This window comes from Equus caballus, chromosome 1, assembly GCF_041296265.1.
Source record: "Equus caballus isolate H_3958 breed thoroughbred chromosome 1, TB-T2T, whole genome shotgun sequence".
NCBI lineage: Eukaryota > Metazoa > Chordata > Mammalia > Perissodactyla > Equidae > Equus > Equus caballus.
Window position 1 is genome coordinate 87,786,307 of NC_091684.1, and position 17,856 is coordinate 87,804,162.

Here is a 17,856-nt window from a genome sequence, read left to right on the forward strand (position 1 = left end):
ATACAAGAAAGGAGATATCAAGTATATTATTTATATCTGCAATGAACCACATTTACGTATGTTATAAATACTATATTTAATTAACTAAAAAAGAACTCTATATAGAAAGTATGGCAGAAGGGAGATGGGGGTATTAAAACAGAAACTTCTCATTGCTTATAGTAAGCTAAACTTCAAAATCAACAAATAGTATATTATTAAGAGAGTTTGGTAGGAACTGTAAGAAAAAATAGTTATAAGACTTTAGATGCTGAGGAGAGAAGAAAAAGAGGAGCTGTTGGTGTTTATTATGAGTCTAAATTTGTTTTAACCATGTATATGTATTGCCTTGATAATTTAAAAAACTCAGTTACGCAGTAGCACATTGGAAAGATTAAATGTTTTTAACCATCTTAATTGTATCAATTATTTTTTACTTTGTTTAACAAACTTAGCTAAAGAACCTACATGGGTTTCTCAAGAGTTCTTGTAGTTAAGATTCTAAATTCTGCGGTCAGATGCCTTAGATTTAGATTTCATCTTGACTTTTTCTAGCTCTTTGGTTTAACTAACCTTTCTAAATCCCAGTCTCCTAAACTATAAAATGGAGCTAATAACAACACATACTCCTACGGTTATTGTGGGATTAAATGAGGTGATCAGTGTGAGGCACGTCAAAGTACCTGGCAGGTAGCAATTTCTCAATTAGATATTATGTTAAAATTATTATATGTATCATATATTTAACATACATATATTTTATTTTTTATACTTAATTGACTTCATTTACTAAATGAACATTTAAGAAATTCTATAAATATTTTTATATAAGGTATCAGTTACTTAATTGTATTGTTCTTTAAAGCATCTATTGTGGAAATCCATTGTTCACAAAATCTTTGAATAATTATTACTACATTGAAAATGAAGGCTATACTTATATGAGAATACAGACCTTGGAGTTAGAACAACCTGGGACTGCATCCTGACTGCACTATTTTCTGCTCGTAACCTAGGAGAGGTTTCTTTTTCATAATCAGCTTTATTGAGGTATAATTTACAGACAAAATTCACAACGTTTATGTTTACAGTTAGATGAGTTTTCGCAAAAGTATACAGTAGTGTAACTACCACTACAGTCATGATATAGAACATTTCCAACATTGGGTGAGTGGCTTAACTTTCTGAAGCTCAGTTTCCTCACTTGTAAGATGGGGCTAAAACCTAACAACTCAAAGTGGCTATTAACGTAGCAGCTAATGTATAAAGTGCCTGGCGTAGAGAAGATGTTGCTACTGTTCTTACCCTACTCATCGTTTTTTCTTCTTTCTTCTTTTCTAGCTTCTGAAAGTTCTGAAGATAGTGAGCAGGAGGATGAGACAAGTGCTCAAGACATAGATAATGGTGGCAAAGAAGAATCTAAGGTCGATCATTTGACCCACACCAGAAATGATCTTATTTCAAAAGAGGAACAGAACAGTTCATCTTTGCTAGAGGAAAATAAAGTCCATGCTGATTTGGTAATATCTAAACCAGTGTCGAAATCTCCAGAAAGAATAAGAAAAGATATAGAAGGATTATCTGAAGATACTGATTATGAGGAAGATGAAGTCACAAAAAAGAGAAAGGATATCAAGAAGGATACCACAGATAAATCTTCAAAGCCACAAGTAAAACGTGGTAAAAGAAGATATTGCAATACAGAGGAGTGTTTAAAAACCGGATCACCTGGCAAAAAGGAAGAGAAGGCCAAGAACAAAGAATCACTTTGCATAGAAAACAGTAGCAACAGCTCTTCAGATGAAGATGAAGAAGAAAAATCAAAAGCAAAGATGACACCAACTAAGAAATACAACGGTTTGGAGGAAAAAAGAAAATCTCTACGGACCACCGGTTTCTATTCAGGATTTTCAGAAGTGGCAGAAAAAAGGATAAAACTTTTAAATAACTCTGATGAAAGACTTCAGAACAGCAGAGCTAAAGATCGAAAAGATGTCTGGTCAAGTATTCAGGGACAGTGGCCTAAAAAAACACTGAAGGAGCTTTTTTCAGACTCTGATACTGAGGCTGCAGCTTCCCCACCCCATCCTGCCCCAGAGGAGGGGCCAGCAGAGGCATCACTGCAGACTGTGGCCGAGGAGGAGAGCTGCTCACCCAGTGCTGAGCTAGAGACACCGCTGCTGGCCACTGCTGATAGTAAGCCTACTGATGAAAAACCAGTGGAAGTGAGTGACAAAAAAGCAGAATTTCCAAGTAGTGGCAGTAATTCAGTGCTAAATACCCCTCCTACTACACCTGAATCGCCTTCCTCAGTCACTGTAACGGAAGCTAGTCGGCAGCAGTCTTCTGTAACAGTATCAGAAACACTGGCTCCAAACCAAGAAGAGGTCCGAAGTATCAAGAGTGAAACTGATAGCACAATTGAGGTAGATAGCGTTGCAGGGGAGCTCCAAGACCTGCAGTCTGAAGGGAACAGCTCGCCAGCAGGCTTTGATGCGAGTGTGAGCTCCAGCAGTAGTAATCAACCAGAACCAGAACATCCTGAAAAAGGTGAGGAGCAAAAAGTATATGTCGCCTTATTTTAGGATTTCCCCTCTTACAGTTTCAGTGATTTCACAGTATCTCTTGTTATAAGATGAGGTGTTTAATTGAAGTACACTTGTGAACGTGGTCAAAATGGAAATTTGAAAGGTAGTTTGAGTAATGAATAGTAGAATGGATTTAAAAGCTTGAGAAGGATTTCATGTCCTTTGCTTGAGCTGTCGGTGACATTTCAGAGTGGACCAGAACACATGCTAGAAATTGCACCCAGGCCCAAATCCAAACCTGTTTGAAAATTCATTATACACCAGTTGACTATATGGCATGAGCAGCTTAAATATATTTCTGTAGCATTGTTTTTGCAATTGTAATGTGCAGTTTCTCACAAACATTTTGATTTATTGACAGACCCCTCCACCCTTAACCAAATACTGTATATAGGGGTTTGGAGCAACCAACTGTCCAGGCACTGCTTTCCTCAGACAACCGTGTCAAACTGATTTTCAAGCCTGACTAACTTGTGTGAGTTTGTAAAGGAATTTGATGCTTTCTTAGATGCATAGCTTCCAAATTGAAGCACCAATGTGTATGTTAATAATATACAGTAATACTTTTTTGATTTTCCGTGAAGTTGTTAAAAGTGGAAATTCAAATTAGTACTTTCCAAGAGTGTTAGTGCCTTTGGCTGGTACCCTAGCTATACTTCGGACATTGTTTTTCTTATGAACCACATCATTCAGGTGTCTTTAAATCAGTATACTCTAAGCTGACAGTTGGCTTTGAAACACACTTGTCCATTGTGAAGATGGAGCACTAGGGTATGGTTTTATATAGGATACCACGTTTTAATATGCTAGCTTTAGGTTTTGGGCTAAGCTTAAAGAGATAAGATCTAGATCAGATTAGTTAATTCCAAGTTTCCTCACACAAATCTTTTTTTCCTTTTTCTGGCTTTATTGAGATATAATTGACATAATATTCTCACACAAATCTTGTCTTAAAATATTTCTATTTTTGAAATAAATATTAAGTAAAAGATATAGTTGCAATTAAATTAGGATGTTCTTTGTTTATTTCACATTTACACATACAGCTACTATGATTATGTTTGTGTGTCGTACTGTCTCATGGAACTGAATTATCCAGGCATAAATAGAGTATTCTTCAAAATTAAAGAAGCTTTTATCACAGGTGATTAGAGAAGCTTTCAACACTAATATGATAAAGTTTTAGTAATTATAATTTTTAAGAGATTGTACCATGTTCCTCATATCTTTTGAAAGATTAAAATATTTTTTTAAAAAAGAGGTGTGTTAGCTTGTCTTCTGATAGAGTAAGTCAACACTGACCTTTTTGAATCTTCATCTTGACTAGGTTAAAAAGTAAGCAACTTGAGAACTACTCCCAAATTTGGGGTAACAGCGACTGTCTGTTTTATCAAATCAAAGCATATGGTATTTTTTAGAATTTATCTCTCTTCAGAAATAAATTCTTAAGCACCTATTTCATATGCCCTCATTTTAATAAATTTGTTTACTGATATTAGAAAATTCGCATTACGTTAAAAGTAAAAATGTAAGTTTTATGATTTAGATTTAGGATTTCCCTCCAATTTAGTCTACATTAAGCTTTTTATTTCTTGTAGCTTAAAGTATCAGAATTAAAGTTTCTTAGAAACCTAGCAATTATTTTTAAGTTTCTGTGCTTCAATATAGTCAATATCTAAATCACCTTCTTTATGTTTCAAATAGCATTCGGAAAAGTTATCAGTGAAAAAGAAAACTAGGAAGTTGTAATCAAAACAGTTGATAGCCTGCTCCATTTTGATCAAGGAAGCCATGATTTATATACTCAAAGTTGATTTTACCATTGGTAACAGGACTAAGAAACATTTTTGTAGCAAATGTGGCATAATTTTATCATGCTATTAATTATGTCCTTATAGTGTCTGACATTGGAACTGAATAGAGATAGGACTTGATTAATCTCTAGAAAAAGAGCTTACTGTACAGTCTGGGAGAGAATACATATAATTAGAGAGAGAGAGAGAAATATATAGCAGATGCTGAGGACCAAATCAGTAGTACAGAAAAATATATGGAAACAACACTTTATATTAGTGATTAATCACTGAAGCCTCGGCAACAGGGAAGGGCTTAGTGAAGATGTAGGATTCAGGCGAGTCCTTGAAGAAAGGGAGACATTTGTAATTTTCGGGTTTATTTCCTACCAAGAAGGTGAAATCTTTCTTAGAACTACTATACTGGATTTGTAAATGGTATATGTATTCACCAGTGCCCTGAGAGCTAAGTTATTGTGGAAATAAACTTGTAATATAAGTAAATGAATTACTGCTAAAATTTATCCCAGTAATATCCTATCACTTAAAAATTATATTAGTATCATTATAAGATATATAATTAATATTTTAACTGGTAATTAAATGTTAATATTTCGGTTTTATTGAATTTTAACAAATTTGGCTTTTTATTTTCAGCATATACGTGTTTTTGAATTACTAGATTTATAAACTCCTAGTACTAAATTGAGAACTGTTTTCAGTTTATCTGATTTTTCTAAGAAGGATGTGTATACTTTGTTTTTTTTAAAAACTCTAACTTTTATTATGTGCAGTAATTCAGCTCATTAATGACAATTTGTTTAAAAAATTATAGTAATTTCTATGATAATCTATAAACCTTCTGAAGAACGTGTGTAGTTTCAGAATTGTCCTATGCTTCAAAAATGTGGAACTAATTTATACCTAGAGAAAGCTTGATTTTATTTTTTTTTACTTAATAATTTCTTTCCCATCACAGCTTGTACAGGTCAGAAAAGAGTGAAAGAAGCTCAGGGAGGAGGAAGTTCATCAAAAAAGCAGAAACGAAGCCATAAAGCAACAGTGGTAAACAACAAAAAGAAGGGAAAAGGCAGTAAGTGTGAAAACTCTAATGTTTTAAATATAGAGATAATGGCAGATACAATTTTTACCCACTAAGAAAAGGGTATTCAGGATATGGGTTATTTCAACATTTTGATTTTGTCTCTACTCTCAAAAAAGGCAGACAGAAGTCTTCTGAACCTAGGTAAATTTTAGGATTAACCAGTTTAGTATTGTTCAGCAGCAGTATTGATTGCTGATGAATGATCAGGTAATCCTTTTTAAAATAACAGCCAATATACTATAAAATCAACATCTTTCTGTTAGTTTTATGATCCACAGTTCTTTCCATTTGCCATTCATAGTGGAGTAGTTGAATTGCCATTCAATGTGTCTCACATTTTATGAAATACTTTAATTATATATTATTTTTATTACAGTGGAATTGATTGCTTTGTAATTCTTAAAGGCAAAATCAGCCTAGAAGAGAACAATCAAGATAGCTGTACAGCTATAATTCCAACAACTCCAATCTACCTCCTTTATCTTTGGTACCCCAAACTATGTGCCCAAGAGCAGTAGTTAGGTTAATTATGCTCCAACTAAAGACTTAACTTTAGCACTGACTCTGTTCATCAACCTACAAGAATATACTGTGTTTCTCCTGAGAGCTGCACGTTTTATCTCTCTTCTGTAGACAAAGCGAGAAGCAGAAAATATGTAAAGAATTTTTTTTCAGGTGCCCCACACTGACCTCCTGCTGCTCTTCCAGGAGACTCCTGCCACCTCCACTGCCTGACCTTTGCTATCGGCCGGCTTGGCTGCACTTCAGTGCAGAAAAGGGTTATGCGGCCAGCTCCCCGAGGTTCTGCTGAGCCCATATGACTTCCAGGCGGTGAATATGGCATCCCTCGGGGCCCCGGGCGGCTGTGCTCAGCAAGGCCCTGAAAGCCAGGCTGAGGCAGACCACTGCATCAGAGTGGGGCCAAGCCTTGGGTGGCTTAGCTAGGAGCTGCCAGGGCTTCCAGAGCAGCAGTGGGGTGCTGGGAGGGGATTCATTTAAGGTAAACATAAAAGAGTGGTGGAGTTTCTTTATTCCCAAAATGTCACAGTGGCAGGAAGTGCCATGTACCTTTCCTACCTGGGGCACTTTTCAGGCTTGCGAGCCTAACTGTACTTTGTTGGGTAGCTGTTGTTAAATGAAGAATCAATAAATATATACCAAATTGATTATCAATTATTTGGAGTAACTGACAGAATATTTAGTGTTTTATATTACACTATTATGTTTTTGTCTTTAAGACTTTACCATTTAAATGACATTTCCTAAGAGGGCTCATCTTCAATAAGTGAATTAACAAAGTCCTATAATTTAGAGAGAGAGTGGTTGACCGTATTCTCCCGTTTTAATTATTGGGCTTACACCTTGGTAAATCAGAATGAGGAAACTATGAGAATAATTAAGTAAAGTGAATTAGCTCTCATGGAATCTAAAATAATACTTTGTGCCCCAAAAGATGTAATTTCTAGAAATATCAATCCCATCGGCTGTTCACATGGTTAACTGTCAAGGTGTAAGCGTTTCTATTCTAGTACTGAGGCTTTCATCAGCAAAGGCAGATATAACCTAATTATTACATAGACTTCTGAATTCTTCATAAATTCCTGAATGTATTTACCAGGGTAAAACTGATGGTTTATTTTAGTCCACAAGCTACACTGTAGGAGTTACCTAAGAAATTCGTTGGATGTATCAAATTTTAGGGTTTATTCCCAAAGAATTCTTCATTGACTATGATGATCATGCATCATTGTTTGTTTGTGGCCAAAGGAGTAGCAAAGTGTTACATGTGCACAATCTAAAATAGTAAAATTAGGAAGTTCCTATAATGAGCTATTTTAAAAAATGCTGTATTTTATTTTATATCTATTAACATAATAGAATAAAAACTCATTCAAATAACTACTGTATATTTGACACATCTGCCAGGTATAATGGAAAATTAGTTTGAGTGTTTTTTAAGAAAATATGATTTGCAATTCAGGTAAGAGTTTTTGGTTTTGTTTTTGTTTTCCTTAACTGAGGTGCTGCTGCATTTGTACTTGATGATTTTCCAGGTTTTTAGACAGGGTCTGTAAAGCAAGTTGTTTCCTGTAGTAATAAATTCAAATGGTTAATTTTAAATTTTCCACTAAAATCTCTGAAAAATTCTATTTTACTTTTCTATTTACTAATGCTTTTCTTTTTATTTCTCTTTCAGCAAACAGTAGTGATAGTGAAGAACTTTCTGCTGGTGAAAGTGTAACTAAGACTCAGCCAGTCAAATCAGTTTCCGCTGGAATGAAGTCTCATAGTACCAAATCTCCTGCAAGGACGCAGTCTCCAGGAAAATGTGGAAAGAATGGTGATAAGGATCCTGATCTCAAGGAACCCAGTAATCGATTACCCAAAGTTTACAAATGGAGTTTTCAGATGTGTAAGTGACATATTAAATCAGTAGTTAAGTGGTAGAGCCCTCATCCTAGTAACTCTTGATGCTAGTAACTCTGAAAAAGAGGCTCTAACCACATTTAAGAGACATAATAACCAATTGCAATGTAGAGTCCTTACTTGGATCTTGATTTGAATAAAGAAATTGCTAAAAGAAAATTTTTAAGGCATTTGAGGCAAATATCAACATTGATAGATATTTCTGATATGATGTCAGAAATTTGCTTTGAAATTATCTGGTGTAGGGGTGGGGAGTTAACGGGGACATAAATAAGACACGATTTGCCCTGATTGCTCATTTGTGAAGCTGGATGATAGGTGTATGGGGCTACATTATACTTACTCTCCGTACTTTTGTATATATGAGAAATCTTCATAATAAAAATTTTTTGAAAAAAAGAGACTACTCCAGAGTTTCTCACACAGAGAAATATTCTTAGAGATTTAAAACTGCTTTAGAATTTTTTTTCTTTTTCTTTCTTCCTTTCTCCCTCCCTCCCTCCCTCCCTCCTTCCTTCCTTCCTTTTTTTTTTGGTGAGGAACATTAGCCCTGAGCTAACATTTGTTTCCAATCCTGCTCTTTTTTTGCTTTGAGGAAGACTAGCCCTGAGCTGATGTCTGTGCCAGTCTTCCTCTGTTTTATATGTGGATCACTGCCATAGCATGACTGATGGGGGGGTGTAGGTCCACACCCAGGATCCAGACCCGCAAACCCAGGCCGCCGAATTGGAGCATGCCAAACTTAACCACTAGGCCACAGGGCCAGCCCCTAGAATTTTTGAAAAAAGTTTAAAAGTTATACATACTCAAAAAAAATCTGAAAAGGAACAAAAAAAGGACAAAAGAGAATAATTTATCTGTAGTTCTGACATTAAAAAATATATAAAATTTTAACATTTTGTTGTCCTTCCAGTCTTATTTCTAAGTATGATTTTTAATGATATGCTGTGGTGATCCTGTACATGAATGTGAAATTTTTAGCATACATGTTTAGATCATAAGGCGTTTCATTCTACACATTCATTCAACAAATATTGTGCATATGTTATGTGCTGGGCATTGTTCTAAACTAGAGAAAAAATCTTAGGGAAAAAATATTTTATAAGCCTTATTTTTATGTCTTGACCTTATTCTACAACGACACTATGTTTTCTCTCTTTTATAAATTAAAATTCTGTCAAAAATACATATTAATGAAAGTTTTAAATTCACAGCGGACCTGGAAAATATGACAAGTGCCGAACGCATCACAATTCTTCAAGAAAAACTGCAAGAAATCAGAAAACATTATCTGTCATTAAAATCTGAAGTAGCTTCCATTGATCGGAGGAGAAAGCGTTTAAAGAAGAAAGAAAGAGAAAGTAAGTGTTTTTACCTTACTTTACTTAAGCATAAAACAGTTTATGATTCTGCAGTTAGACTCACATGAGTTTTTATCTGTGTATCTTCAGGAAAGTTCTTTAATCCCTCTGCCTTATTTTGCTCATCTGTAAAATGGGAAAATTCATCTAAAGAAGAAATTGTCTCAAATCATAATGTTCACTTTCATAGAGTTTACAATCTGTCCCCCAAAACCTAATGAGATTTTGGCTAGCGAAAAACAGATGGAGTGATGTTAAGGCCGTGATTAAATGGATTGTGTTAGATTATACGTGGTCAGGACATTTTCATTGAGACATGAATGACTAGAGGAAGCGAGAGAAGTTAAAACCTGAGGGAAAAGAGTGGTCTCAGTCTGCTCGGGCCGCCATAACAAAGTACCACAGACTGGGCGGCTTAAACCATGTAAGCGTATTTTCCCACAGTTCCCACGTCTGAAGTCCAAGATCAAGGTGTGGGCAGGTCTGGTGTCTCTGAGGCCTCTCTCCTTGGCTTGCGGATGCCTCCCTTCTCATGGTGTCCTCACATGGCCTTTCCTGTACACGGGGAGCTAGAATCTCAAGTGTCTCTTCCTCTTCTTAGAGGGATACCAGTCCTATTGGATTAGGGTTCCACGCTTATGACAGCACTTGACCTTAATTATCTCCCTAAAGGCCCTGTCTCCAAACACAGTCACATTAGGAGTTAGGGCTTCCACATAGAATTTTCGGGTGACATAATTCAGTTCATAACAGGGTTCTAGGCAGAGAGAACAGCAAGTATTTCCTAAGATGGAGTTTCTCAAATTTGTAACTATTGACATTTTGGGCCAGATAATTCTTTGCTGTGGGGGGCTCTCCTATGCACTGTAGGATGTTTAGCAGTATCTCTGGCCTCTACCTGCTGGATGCCAGCAGCATCCCACAATTGTGACAACCAAAAATGTCACCAGACATTGCCAAATATCCACTAGGGGGCACTGTCACCCAGATTGCAATTAACCGCTCTAAGGTAGGAGTGCACTTTCAGGAGCAGAAAGAAAACCATCGTGGTAAGAAAGTGGTAGAAATACCAGCTAGGTAAGCAGAAGTCAAATCATGTGGGGCCTTGTAGGCCAGGATGAGGAGTTTAAATTTTGTTCTAAGTGAGATGCATAGCTGTTTGAAGTTTAGAGCAGGGAGATGACATGATCGATTTATAGTTTTTTAAAGATCATTGTTTGCCATGTGGACAGTAGACTCTAGAGGGGCAATGGTAGAAGCAGTGTTGAATAGGGAGCCCATTGCAGTAGATATAGTAGACGATACTGACTTGGAGTAAGATGGTTTCAATAAAGATGGAGAGCAATTAATGTTGACTTAACAGCACTTCCTGATGGATTAGATGTGGTAGATGAAAGAAAGAGAGCAATGAAGGATGACTTGTAGGTTGTTGGCTGAAACAACTGGATACTTGGTGCCACTACTGGAAATGAGGAAGGCCTAGAAAAGACAAGATTGTAGGTTGGGGAGCACAGAAAGGATCAGTCATTCTGTTTTAGATATATTACTTTTTTTTTTTTGGCAAGGAAGATTGGCCCTGAGCTAACATTTGTTCATCTGTTGCCAATCTTCCTAGTTTTGCTTGAGGAAGATTGTTGATGAGCTAACATCTGTGCCAGTCTTCCTCCATTTTGTATGTGGGGACACCATCACTGCATTGCTTGATGAGTGGTGTGTAGGTCCATGCCTGGGATCCAAACCTGCGAATCCTGGGCCACTGAAGTGGAGCTTAACCACGAACTTAACCACTACGCCACTGGGCCAGCCCCTATGTTACCTTTCTTAAATGAAGTTTTTAATTGAGGTAACATTGGTTTATAACTTTATATAAATTTCAGGTATACATCATTATATTTCAGTTTCTTTGTAGACTACATCGTGTTCACCACCCAAAGTCTAAGTGTCATCCATCACTGTACACATGTGCCCTTTTACCCCTTTTGCTTTCCCCCTCCTCCCTTCCCCTCTGGTAACCACCAATCTATTCTCTGTATCTATGTATTTGTTTGTTGTTGTTTTAATCTTCCACATATGGGTGAAATCAAACGTATTTGGCTTTCTCTTTCTGACTTATTTCGATTAGCATAATGCCCTCAAGGCCCATCCTTGTAGCCATGTTACTTTTTGAAATGCCTACTTGGCATCCAAGTGGAGATGTCAGGTAGAGAGTGGGATATGTAAGTTTATAGCTCAGGTGCAAAGTCAGGATTAGAGATATAGTTTTCAAGTCATTGGTATATCTATAGTATAATAATTATTGCAAGTGTTTTTTTAAGCCCCAGTCCTTGAGTAAATCATCTAGGAAAGAAATGTGAATAGAAAAGAAAAGAAGGACAGCTTGGGGCAAGGCAGCTTTTAGAGGTGGGGCTGAGAAGGAGAAGATAGAACCAGCAAGGCTTGAGAAGGAGTAACCTTGAATGAAGAAAAGCAGGAGAGGAGGCCAAGAAAAGAGTTTGAGGAGGAGGGGAGTGCCGTCATCTATTTCAAGTGCTGCTGAAAGGCCAGGGATGTGGTTGGTGGCTTGACAATGCTGGAATCATTGGTGGCCTTTTCAGGAGAAATCTCAGTGAGCTGTGCAGCTAGAAGCTGGATTGAAGCTGGTTGAGGAGAGAGTGGGAGATGAGGAAGTGGAGACGGTGACCCTAGGAAAATCTTGAGTTTTGCTATGAAGGGGAGCAGAGAAATGGGATACTAGGGGTCGGGGAGGGAGACAGTGTCATTGTAAACTTAGAACTTTGCCTCCCTTACTCTCTTCTTTTTCCACTATTACCATCCTCTGAAACACTTTCATTTTTGTTTTGTTTTCTTTTTCTTCAGACAAATTTTCCTCCTTTTGTCTTCCGCTGTCTTAATAACTCCTTCAGCTCTCTCCACCTCTGTCTAGGCTTTTTAATTTGTAGGGTGGGTGAAAATCTGTCTGAGCTATGGAGTATTTGATAAGAATTTAAATGTTAATATATAGAAAGCATATACAGAAGCATTCTGTCAAAAGAAGGGGATCACAGTTTTATGTGTTTGATACCATGTAATCATTTAAAAATAATTAAAAATCAATTATAATAAGCACACTGCTATTTAAGTGCTTGTACTAGAGCTCCTCACTCTTAAGTAATCTAAGCCTTTTTATAGGTGTTTTCTATGTAATAAGACATCTATCGAGAAACATCTCCTTTAAAACAGTGTTTGTAGATGAGGTCACCACAAATTCTCTAAAGTAAGTAATTCTGATAAATAGATGCTTTCTCTGGAGAGTTAGCATTAAAAGTCAGTTCCTAAATACTATTAAAATATCAATAGAAAGATGACTATTCTGATTACCAAAGAAATGCAAATCAAATGGGGTACTATTCCTAGCAAAAAAAATTGTAACTGAAGCCAGTGCTAGGAAAATATAATGAAATTCCTATCTTTATGCATTGCTGGAAACAATGGCAAAACTGTCTTGGAAAACAGTTTGACTTTGTGTTGGGAGAACTAGCTAACTCCAGTTCTGAGAAGTTAATAGATGCCATGGAAAAATACGTAGCCACAAAGAAGTTTGTTAGATAATACTTATACTAGCAGATAGAAATCATTAAATTATATTATCAAGTGATATAGTATATTGATGAAAAATAAGACATTTAAAATTTTATAATGCTCAAAATATTTATGATGTTGGTAACAGCAAAAGACTAAAAATTAAATGTTACAATTCATAAATATAGTGCAATACTATTCGCCTTTGAAAAGAAAAGGAGGTAGATCTATATATGTACTGATAGGCAACAATCTAAGATAGATTGGTAAGTGGAAAAAAAATCAAGAGTCAGACTATACTGTGCTTCCACTTGTGTTTTTAAAAGAGGAGTTATAGCTATACATTTAAAATTTGCAAATCTTATCTGTAGATTCTGGAGATAAAATTCCTCTAGAACAGGAGTTGCAAACATTTTCTGTAGAGACAGATAGTCAATATTTTGGGCTTTGTAGGCCAGATGGTCTCTTTAGAAGTCCTTGACCCTTCCACTGTAGGTGTGAGATATGCCATAGGCAAGAGGTAAACAGGTAGGCATGACTGTGTTCCCAAAAAATTTTTTTAACAAGAACAGCTGGGCCAGATTTGGCCCGGGGCAGTAATTTGCCTGCCCTATTGTAGAATTTTAAAGACTGTGAAGCAATTGGTAACAGTGGAGAGGGGAATTTCGAAGATTAGATAGATGAGAAGGAGACTTGCTTTTCCACCTTACATCCTAAACTGAATGAATTTTTTTTACCTTGTGATATATTCCTTTTAAAAAGTTTTTTTGAACACTAATTTAGAACACTGAGAATTTCCCTCAGGAAAATAATGTGCCATTTGCTTTGTAAACCAAATGGAGGAGAATGTAGTAGTTGAGCTATGGGCCTTTTGTTCCAACTTTAAGGAGCAGTTAGTCTTCCATTCTCATCATCATTTAAATTCAGAAGAAACTTCAAACACAGAAAGATGTAGGAATTAGAGGGGGGGAAAAAGATTTTGGGGTAGATTACAGATTTTTTCTATTGGATTCAAAGCTCTTCTGGACATTTGTTTCATTATTACAGAAAGTCTATTTTCTGTTTCATTTCCATGTCCTAATAGACTGGGCACATGATTTTTGTTTTTTCCTCTGATCCATGTGGGAGCGTTCCCTGGTCTATCCTTTTTCATTACTTGGCCTGTAGTTTGGCACTGTCTAGCTACTTGAGATACACGAGGTTTTCCTTTCTTTGCATTATGGTATTGTGGGAACTGACTGCTCTTGTAAAGGAAATGATTTTGGAGAGTACAAGAGAATTTTAGAGGACTGGTGTTTTCTTTCTCTCTCTTGTTGTATATACGCTTTATTAAGCTGTTGGTTTGGTTTCCCTTTTCCGTAGGTGCTGCTACATCCTCATCCTCTTCTTCACCTTCATCCAGTTCCATAACAGCTGCTGTTATGTTAACTTTAGCTGAACCGTCAATGTCTAGCGCATCACAAAATGGAATGTCAGTTGAGTGCAGGTGACAGCAGGACTTGCTACAGCACTTTGCACTTAATGGCTGTTGAGGGCCACGTCTTTTTTTATACTGCACAGTGGCACAAAAAAAAAATCAGACAAGCACTATTTTCTATTTAAAAATTGTTTCTTGACAAGCTGACTTGGCACTTAAGTGCACTTTTTTTATGAAGAAAAAGTACAATGAACTGCTTTTCCTCAAGCAATAATTGTTTCCAACTTGTCCGGGAATTGTGTGTCTGGTAACTTGAAGGCCTTCCACTGTGGCAAATGGAGGCTTTTCACTGCCTGTAGAGACAATACAGTAAGCATAGTTATTGGGTGGGCCAGAACATGTTGAGATAACTTACTGTATATGTATTCCCTTGTATTTTGTTAAAGCTGGAACATTTGATATTTTTCCATTTATTTATGAAAAAATATGAACCTATTTTCATTTGTACAAGCTAATTGTTTTTTAAAGCAAGTCACCTTAGGGTGGCTTTAATTGTATAAGTCAAGCACATGTACTAAATTCAAAACCTGCAGTTAACAGGATATTATACATCAATCCTGGTAACCAAATATTAAAGATTCTCTTTAAAAAAGACTGAACATGTTTACAGGTTTGAATTAGGCTAAAAGGTCTTACAGTGGCTTTTCATGCCCCTTCAGATTGGAATGGAACTACTGTACTTTGCCATTTTTCTATAAATCAGTATTTTTTTTTAATTTTGATATAATACATTGTGTGAAAAAAGAAAATGGCTAATAAACTGTATTAAATCTTAAACAATGTATAAAGATTGTACTTAGCCAGTTCAAAGTGTATATTTATTCATAATGAATTATAACAGTTATATTTTTGTGTTTTCTTGTAAATGTTTCTTTTTCCTTAAACAGATAATTCATTTGTATTGCTTATTTTATTATGAGCTACAACAAGAGGACTTCAGGAACAAGTAAACTCTATTAGTATGGTTCAAGATTGTTGATATGAACTGTCTCAAAAGGATGGTTGTTATTTTAAGTATAAATAGCTAATCGGGGTGGTAGGCCTATAAAATTAAATGCCTTGTATAAAATCCAAAATGAACGCAAAATTGTTTTCACTTGTATTGACTTTATGTTGTATGATTCCAATCTCTGTTCTGTTTGGCACTTGTATTTAATTCTACACCTTTGTAAGACATTTGTATATTGCGGATGTGTTCATTCAAGCTATTTAATACCTGGCACTGTTAATACACAGTACTTTACTGTACAGACTGTTTTACTGTTTTAATTGTAGTTCTGTGTACTTTTTTTGGATGGAGCTGGCATGTTTTATTTGTTTTCTGGCAATACGATGTGAGAATTTCGAAGCGTTTTGTTGTAGATGCTAACGTGTCAGAATCCTTTACATTCAACTTTTCTAGGAAAAGCATTTTCAGTCTTGTAGTGTGTGCTTACAGTAACTAATTTTGTTGAAAATGGTTTCAAGTTACTCAAATTTGTACAGGACTGTAAAGAGTTGTTGACAGCAAAACGTTGAAGAAAAAGCTTATAGAATAAAAGCTATAAAGTATATATTAGGATCTGCAAACAATGAAGAATTATGTAATATATTGTACAAATGTAAGCAAAGGCTCTGAAATAAAATGCCATAGTTTGTGAATCTTTGATTTTGTTTCTAAAAGATTAAGTAATATTAGTTCATTTCTGTATCTGATGTCTGACTGGAACATATATCTCCAGCATGTATTATCACAAGGGGTTAATTGACATATAAAAAGAGAATATTCCACCTATAAAAATTAAAAGTCCATTAACCAGATACAGGATTTATTAGGCATTCTTATATCTTTTTTTGTTTGGTCTTTTTTTGGTGAGGAAGATTGGCCCTGAGCTGACATCTGTGCCAATCTTCCTCTATTTTTTGTATATGAGACGCCACCAGAGCCTAGCTTGACGAGCAGTGTGTAGGTCCGTGCCTGAGATCTGAACCCGTGAACCCCGGGCTGCCAAAGGGGAGCATGCAAACTTAACTGCTATGCCACTGGGCCAGCCCCATTCTTTTTTTTCTTTTTTTTCTTTTTCTTGTAAGATTTTATTTTTCCTTTTTCTCCCCAAAGCCACTTGGTACATAGTTGTATATTTTTAGTTGTGGGTCCTTCTAGTTGTGGCATGTGGGATGCCACCTCAGCATGGCTTGATGAGTGGTGCCATGTCTGTGCCCAGGATCCAAACCGGTGAAACCCTGGGCTGCTGAAGTGGAGCATGCAAACTTAACCACTCTGCCACGGGGTCGACCCTGGCCCCATTCTTATATGTTATTAAATCATACACTATTTTGCTTTAGTCTGAACATGAATACTTATGACTTGGAGGTTTATCTAAAGAAGAAAAAGTTTTTTGAAAAATTTTTTTCTTTAATACTTCAAACCATTACCAGCAGCTTTTCTTTTTTCTTTCTTTTTTTTTAAGTCTTTTAGTTGGAGCTTTGTAGGTCTCTCATACTTTTAGTGCACTCTACCCCCATTGTACATTGGAATCACCTGGGCATTGTTAAAACAGCAGTCAGTACTCAGGCCCCACCCTCAAAGAGCTGTTTTTAATATTGGACTGGGATGGTACTTGGATGTTGATCTTTTCTTAAAGATCTCCAGTGATTTTAATATGTGTCTGGGTAGAAAACCACTGTTTTACTCTAAACTTTTAAAATCAATAGTTTTTTGTCTCATTTAGTGAATGTTCCACCAAAAGAAAAATACTTTAAAACAAAAAGAAAATATTCTTTAAAACAAAAAGAAAATAAACTTTTTTAAGGCCTAAAAAGCTCAAATGTGTATTTTTAAAAGCACCTTCGCAATGACCCTTTATTTTCACTGAAATTAGTTGAACTTTTAAAGATTGAGTTTTAAAATTTGTAGAACACTCTCTCCCAACATCAAGTCCTGGAATACTGGTCCTTGGAAATACTCTGAGAACTTATTACCAAATATATTTTGGAAATGTCATATAAAGCACATTCCCTTCTTAAAGATTCAGTGTATGCATATTAAAAACTTTGAGAAGGCCTCTGAAGGGACATCTGGCCTTCTTCCTTTATCCTACTGTTTTCAGTGTTAACTGATCGTGAAGCCCTGTTTTTCGAGGAACTCCTAATATCACCTACTTGGTGTATTACAGAAATAGTGCTCTGTAGGCGAATGATTCCAAACTCTCAGAGTTGGGCTTTATACCTTTGGGCTTCTCTGACCTCCTACCTGCCTATTCTTCTGTCTTCCCACCTTCTCCAGAAGTCTGTGAATTTCATGGTATTATCAGAATTTGCCTTTTTTTCCCCTGGTCACCTAAACTACATCTTAGCAACCTAGTTTACAATCTATAATAAGATGGTATTAGGTTCACAGTGTTCTCCAAAACCTCTTTTTCCTACTGAAATAACCCGAGGGTAAGGTCTTGTAATTTTCTTCTCCTGGAGAGATTGGGGGAGGTGGAACAGATTCCATGAAACCTCTAACGTTTTTCACAAAATCATTTTCGTCTGTATTTTTATATGAAAAGAGTTCTTACATTTCAAGAAACTCTTCAAAGGGGTT

General features: G+C 36.1%; 1 protein-coding gene across 9 annotated transcripts in view; it reads left to right on the forward strand.

Moving 5' to 3' along the window:
• The window catches only part of ARID4B (AT-rich interaction domain 4B), a 149,037-nt gene extending 133,108 nt beyond the window's left edge, over positions 1–15,929 (forward strand). For 6 of the 9 annotated variants that reach the window (XM_023647124.2, XM_070228987.1, XM_070229005.1 and 3 more), the window contains 5 exons: positions 1,321–2,529; positions 5,340–5,453; positions 7,663–7,878; positions 9,107–9,253; positions 14,174–15,929. In XM_023647124.2, the coding sequence (XP_023502892.1) occupies positions 1,321–2,529; positions 5,340–5,453; positions 7,663–7,878; positions 9,107–9,253; positions 14,174–14,301 (1,814 nt within the window). In that variant the 3' untranslated portion in view covers positions 14,302–15,929. Of the gene's footprint in view, positions 1–1,320; positions 2,530–2,928; positions 3,043–5,339; positions 5,454–6,140; positions 6,297–7,662; positions 7,879–9,106; positions 9,254–14,173 lie in introns of all 9 variants that reach the window. The other 3 variants (XR_011423752.1, XR_011423759.1, XR_011423758.1) reach the window with 2 other exon arrangements.
• The last annotated feature ends 1,927 nt before the right edge of the window (positions 15,930–17,856 follow it).